The following is a 7,297-nucleotide window of genomic DNA, read 5'->3' as shown; positions in this document are numbered from 1 at the left end:
TTAACAAATTAGGACCAGGGGTTGAGGAAATAAGGCAAAGGAATCTAGGAACCATAACTGCAAGTTTGCAAAGTTTGCATAAAGACTCAAGACAGCTTTTTGTTCTGATTGAAAGCCTTTGGAATGAGTCCCATGGATAGGCCTCTTCTGCTTTAAATGAGTAGTGAATTAATTCATTAAAAAACATTTATTTTATGTCTGTTATGTACTAGACACTGTTTTAGGTGTTTGGGTTGTATTACTAAGTCCTGTATATGACAGTACCAATTTGTAATACTGAAATATTAACAAACTTATTTTATATATTATGGTATAAAAATAGTCTTGCACTGTTTAAATTATGCTCAAAACATGAGTTCCTTGAGGTCAGAGATTGTCTTACTCATCCTTGTAGGCCAGTTACTTAAGCATAGCACCTGATGTTTAATAGGTATGTTCATGAAATGTCTGAATTACTGAAACTGTTAAATAACAGAATAATTCTGTAAGATTTTTACATGGAATTACTATCTGTGTTTTGTAAAAGGTGGAAGAAAAACAGTATTAAAATTATATATATAGCATTACAGAACTTTTTAATGAGAAAGATTACTTTTTAAAAAACATCACTGAGTTCTAAATTCTTGCTATGAAGGCAAAATATAGTAAAATTGTGAAATGTATTCTTAAATTATTTCCCTTCTATAGTATAACCTTTCCCACATGAAACAGAGGAAGTCTTTCACGTGGGTATTTTTTTAATGCATGGTATTGCTACAATCATGATAAGTTATCTTAGTATACTTTACTAAATATAGACGTGAATCTTTTTCTCACCAGCAAGGAATGGACCTGTAAGACTCAGTCGTCACTAAGGATGCTTTCCATGCTTTAACTATTTTAACCAAGAATTTTAGAAGAAAGAATTAGGAAGTAGAGTTGAAGTAGCCTTGATCTGAACTCCCATCTCTGCATTCTTGCCAGGCATGATGTCATTCTTGTGTACAGATCAATGTTTTTTTCATTTGAATTTCTGATGTATACAGCTCATTTTGCTGAAATTTTCTACTCAGTTGCTTCCACATGTCATTCTTTTTAGAGTTAAAAAAGAACTTTTTGTTGTCAAATTATGTATCATTGGTTCTTAATTGTTGCCACAAGAGTGATAACTTCATTTACTTATTGCTTATGTTTTCTGCTTGTGGGACTACAAAGTTTAGCTTGTTTGCTTCTTCCCAATAATGAAATTAATGCTGTAACTATGCATCTAAGAATGCTACTTACTACCAATTATGTATTACTTATTATTTATTACTACCAATTATTTATTACAGCTAATTGTAATTACAATTAGTTATTGCAGAAGTGTTTCTCTCAGTTTCTAATCCTTGATAATTTCAATTATTCTGGATTTTTATAATATTTAATATAGCTTTTGTAGTTTTGAGGTTACTTCCCTCAAATTTCTTTGTATTAAATCACAACTACATACATGTAATTGATATAATTTAGGAATTGTTATTTATAAAACATAAATTACAGATGACCCCAAATTCTCCAAAACTGCAATGTTCAGTTCAACTTGCTTACCACACAAATTGATGGAGAAAGAAAAGAACTGATCATAGTATGTTTATAAATAAAACATTTAACAGAAGTTGAATTGATTGGTGAGAACCAGAGATTTTATATGTAATAACAAATGAAAGTAAAAACTGGTTTTTACAGTTACAAGCTCATTTTTTTTGAGAAACTAGCTGGGTTTCTGAGAATTTGCCAAAAAAAAAACAACAATATTTCTGGTAGCCTATCATTGGTCTTAAAGATAGTGACATTTGGGTAGCTTTTTTGGCAGTAGCATACTCTGTTTTATTTTGACTCATCTTCAGTGCTAATGCAGTCCATTCTGATAACACAGAAGAACCAATTCAACAAAAACAATGATTAGCTGATTTAGAAAAGATACCCAAGTTTATGCCCTTTCCTTGTCCTCTTACCTCACAGTTTCCTTGTGGGCCTTCCTTGTAAAGACACTTTGAGGATCTTCCCTGTGAGATCTAGTTACTGTTTTGTTGTAGTGGAGCACTATCCTGAATCAGAACTTTTCCCTTATATAGCCTCATATAAAACATACTTAATGCAATTTATTTAAATCTTATTTTTAAAAGTCATTCAGATATTCTTGTTTCAGTAAAGAATATAGCATTATTTTAATAAAGAATATAGGTTTTATATCAGACTTTAGAGGGTACACTGACCGTTTTTTAGGACTATCCCTTGGTTTTCAGGGAGCAAGAAAGCAAACAGAAGAGATTTGGTTGATAACTAAATAATAATAAGTATACTATTTTTAACTTACATTTGTAAATTTCAAACATACTATGTTAAAACTAATTAAATTGCAGTGCACAGTCAGGACTGATATAATATAAACAAGAGATAATAAGGAAGCTTTATTCTAATGTTAACACAGAGCACAATACTGTTCACACAGTAAATTCTTAAGATAACCTAGAGTATTATCTTTTCACAGTAGCAAGACAGGGTACCTTAATTATTTCCTGGAAGTAAAGGGAAGATTTCCAAGTATTAGAAAATTTTTCTGCCAAATTGCTACAAAGTATGAAAAATAAGTCATGTTTTTATCATATAACATTCCAACCTGGAGTTACAACACTTATCTTTAAAAATAGAATTAAAATGTCAGACTCATTTGAATTGAACATTGTCTTACTCAGAGAAAGTTAAAAATGATTTTTATATTGGTAACCACTTGTGAACACATTTAGAAATATCTTTGTAAGTTTATTAAGTACTTATGTTGTCTTGTGCATTGTTTTATTAGACTAGAATATATTCCCTTTTTGGTATCAAGATACTCTTCTCACCTAAGAAGTACAGTCATACACTGCATAATGACATTTTAGTCAATGGCTGACCACATATATGACAGTAGCCCCCTAAGATTATAATGCCATATTTTTACTGTACCTTTCTTAGGTTGAGATATGTCTAGATATACAAATATTTACCATTGTGTTACAACTGCCTGAAGTATTCAGTTCAGTAACATCCTGAACAGGTTTGTAGCCTAGGAGCAATAGGCTGTATCCTATAGCCTAGGTGTGTAGTAGACTGTACCATCTAGGTTGTGTAAGTACACGGTACAATGTTTGCATGATGACAGAATCACCTAACAATGCATTTCTTAGAATGCATCCCCATCATTAAACAACTCATGACTGTATTAGAGAACAGAGCTTCAACTCTGGCATGTTGAAACTGGGATCGCCTTGCTTAGAGTGTATAATAATTTGAGTATTGACCTGGTGACAGATCCTGGACTTATTTCAGTGGCTTTCAACCTTAGATTAATAGGATGTTTTTTATTTCCCTTCTTATGAGTAAAATATATTGATAATATATTAATGTATATATATTAACAGAAAATTGGCCTCACTTCCTCAGGTCAGACAATTTTAATTAGTGAAAATTATTTACTTAAAACATTGGTTCTCAAATCTCAAATTCAAAGTAAGTTAAGTTATGCCATTCATTTTAATGATTTTTAGCATGCCTTCATGTTTCTAGAAACATTTTATAGCGTTTGAAGAGTAGAAAATGCAGCAGGAAAAGGGTAAAATAAAAATGTAATAGGTAAATTATTATAAATTTTAACTATAAACACTGAAATCAGATAAATCTCATCTGTTTTTTATAGTACAACTTTAAGTGTGTTTTTTTCCCTCCCAGGACATTTATTCAGAACAGCTGGGGATCAACCGTTTAACCTGTCCACAGTGTCGAGTGCCTTCCCAATGGTCAGCCACCCAGTCTTTGGTCTACATTCAGCCAGCTCAGGGCATTCAGAATTTGGTGGTTTGGGGACACTTGGTACACCCACAGCCTTAGCCGCACATCCCCAACTAGCATCTTTTCCAGGTAAACATCTGTTACAAACAGTGTTCAAGGAAAGGAGGAAAGCTTGAGAATGTTCAAGCAGTAATTGTCTATTGAACAAAAGGAATAGTCTAATGCCTGGTATATTTAAAACCTTGGTGCAAGAATTGGCTCAATCCTATTTATCATGTGCAAAAAATTAAACACCCTAAGTGTGTTAGGTGGCAGAGCAGTTAGTTAGATATCCAGGTATTTAGAGAAATAGGTGTCTGTCACAGGAGAGAGTAATGCAGGCAAGTTTTTCTCATGTTTTTTGTTGAAGTATAATATGCAGAAAAGTATACATATTGTAAATGTAGAGTTGAATGAATTTTTTTGAGCCTTATTTGATTTTTTAAAAAACTATTTAGTGTGAAACTAAAGTTCAGTTTTTGTGAGTATTTTTACACTCCTATTTCAAGGTCTTACTCTTCTTCACTGTAAGGAAAATGAGCTAGACTCTTAAATTTCTTTATTTTTCTGTTTTTTGTTTGTTTTGTTTTGTTTTGTTTTCTGAAATGAAATCTTGCTCTGTTGCCCAGGCTAGAGCACAGTGGTGCAATCTTAGCTCACTGCAACCTCCGCCTTCTAGGTTCAAGCAATTCTCCTGTCTCAGCCTCCCGAGTAGCTGGGATTACAGCCACGCACCATCATGTCTGGCTAATTTTTGTATTTTTAGTAGAGACGGGGTTTCGTCATGTTGGCCAGGCTGGTCTTGAACTCCTGACCTCAAGTGATCCACCCACCTCAGCCTCCCAGAGTGCTGGAATTACAGGTATGAGCCACTGTGCCCAGCCCATTTTTCTGTATTTGATCAAAACAACTAGAGAGTTGTACCACTTACATGGGAGAAGACCAGTATTATCCAAAATTCTATAGATAATGAGGATTTAGTAGTTCAGTAAGACATCAGTTAATTAAAACTTTAGACAAACATGCTTTAATTTGTTATATTATCTTGAAAGCCTAAATTTGTATGTATTTTCTATAGATTAATTTGGCTTTAATAAATTTTAGTAAGGTCTGCATGTATTAGTGTATGTAAAATAATTTAAAACGTTATAGCATAATTCTAGAGACAAATAGGCCTGAATTTAAATCTGGCTTTGTTAGTTCATAGCTGTGTGACCTTGAAGAAATTATCTGACCTCTTAGCCTCAGTTTTCTCATCTGAAAAATGAGGATCATAATAATAGTATCTGACTTACAGGGTTCTTGTGAGGATTAAAGGAGTTAAGTCATATGTAGTGCCAAGTACAGTATCTGGTGCACATAATTAGTCCATAATTGGTAACTATCATTATTATTTTATTTTGCCCACTTTAATGGTTAATAATTTATCACATGCTTCCTTAAAAGGAAAGAAGTGTTTTTAAAACTACGTGTAGAAAGGATAGATGGTTAAATGTGTATTTCAAGTACTGTTTCTTGAGTCATATTACTTCTTTAATTCAGTTGTCTGGGAAGCAGGGATGCTGAGGAGGAGTAATGTCAGTGGACAGTTAAAGAAATCTTAAACCAAGTTTTAACATTTCCTTCAAAAATATTAATAGGAATTTATTCAGTTTCTAGCATGGTTGTTTAGCAAGATAAGCATTCCACAGATATTTACTGAAATACAAGATTGCTGAATAAATATCAAAATAGATGAAAACAATATAGATAGTGATATCTTACATATTTTTATTGTTTTATCATGCTTTATTACACTGTTGCTTTTGAACATTTCTAAACCACAATGTAAATACTATATTATTAAAATCAAATGTCTTTTGTACTAGAATGATGGTTAACACATTTAAAAAATTACTCATCTGGAGTTCAATAATGTTGATACTCTACTATATAGAAAAAAATTTGATAGCTCCCCCAGCCAAAATGAAGTATTCACTTATTCGTTTAATTTACAAAATTCTTTGGGCATCTACTATGCTCTGCACACAAGGCCAGAAACAGAAGAATAAACATAGTATATTATATTATATGTTGCTTACAGTTTTTAGGAGATAAACAGACAATTACAAGACAGAGTCTTTAGTGATAAAAGTATGCCTAGATGAGCATACTTTTTGCCAAATGGGCAGAGACTGTGCCTAGCTTTCAAAGATTCATTTTGTTTAATTTGCAGATTTCGTACAGTAACTTAAATATAAATTTTCTATAATTGGCTTTATTCAGAAGGATAACCAAATTGCTAGACTTTTAAATTGCCCAGTAAATAAATGAGGACACAACAGGAAGATATTACTAGGAATTTTTAATGAGGAATAATTTATTTTTATATTTTATGCACTTTCTAAAGTATTATGCATTTCAGATTAAATCAATAAATGTAAAATTACTTAATGGGTATTAGCATAATAAAATTATTTCCATTTTATATTGAAATAGTATTTCATGATAATTTAAAAAATATTTGTACTTTTTTGTAATTAATATTCGTATTAAATTACCATGAATTTTTGTGAAGTATTTTTGGCTCTATCAAGTATGAACAATTTTTAAATTCTGCTAAATCTTCTAGGTTCAAATTGAGATCTATTATGTCCTCTGAAATATTATTAATAGAATCTTTGAGTTAAATATGTCAAATATTGGCTGGCTATGGTGCCTCGTGCCTGTAATCCCAGCGTTTTGGGAGGCCGAGACAGGCGGATCACTTGAGGCCTCACCAGCATGGCCAAATGTCATCTCTACCAAAACTACAAAAATTAGCCAGGCATGGTGGTGCATGCCTGTAATCCCAGCTACCTTGGAGGTTGAGGCAACAGAATCACTTGAATCCGGGAGATGGAGGTTGCAGTGAGCCCATATCAGGCCACTGCACTCCAGCCTGGGCGACAGAGCACGATTCTGTCTCAGAAAAAAAAAAGAGTTAAATGTTGCTACTATGCTGTTCTTTCTTTTGAATATTCTTAGAAATTTACCATATGCTGATTTATGTAATCTTTATTTTGTATTTTTCATTTTATCAACAAGCTGGTTTGTGACTAAATTTTGTTTATTTTCCTAAATTTAGAAGACAAGCTTGTCACTTAACAAAATTTATTTCCTGTGAAATAATATCAGACATTTGTAAAGTTTATAGTCAGAAGCTCTACCATTTGCAGCTTTTTATTTAACTGATCTTATTGTTTTGTATTTTCTTCTGTGGTGTCAGGTTATTTATAACACACATTTTCCCATTGTTTTCTCTAATCTCTACTGTGGGCTTCTTTTTTTTTTTTTCTTTGAGAGAGTTTCACTCCGTCACCCAGGCTGTGGAATGCAGTGGCGTGATCTCAGCTCACTGCAACCTCCATTTCCCAGGCTCAAGTGATTCTTGTGCCTCAGCCTCCCGAGTAGTGAGGATTACAGAAGTACACCACCACACCAGCTA

At 32.6% G+C, this 7,297-nt stretch overlaps 1 protein-coding gene across 16 annotated transcripts in view; it reads left to right on the top strand.

Annotated features, from left to right (window-relative positions):
• BAZ2B (bromodomain adjacent to zinc finger domain 2B) overlaps window positions 1–7,297 on the top strand; it is a 395,277-nt gene that overhangs the window by 250,252 nt on the left and 137,728 nt on the right. For 14 of the 16 annotated variants that reach the window (XM_054548959.2, XM_054548958.2, XM_054548954.2 and 11 more), the window contains one exon: window positions 3,733–3,921. The exons of the other annotated variants lie outside the window; for them this stretch is intronic. In XM_054548959.2, the coding sequence (XP_054404934.2) occupies window positions 3,733–3,921 (189 nt within the window). The remainder of the gene's footprint in view (window positions 1–3,732; window positions 3,922–7,297) is intronic. 16 annotated transcript variants of the gene reach the window in all.

Source organism: Pongo abelii, chromosome 11 (genome assembly GCF_028885655.2).
Source record: "Pongo abelii isolate AG06213 chromosome 11, NHGRI_mPonAbe1-v2.0_pri, whole genome shotgun sequence".
NCBI classification, from domain to species: Eukaryota; Metazoa; Chordata; class Mammalia; order Primates; family Hominidae; genus Pongo; species Pongo abelii.
Note: the sequence above shows the minus strand (reverse complement) of the source record. Positions and strands in the feature narration are given on the sequence as shown.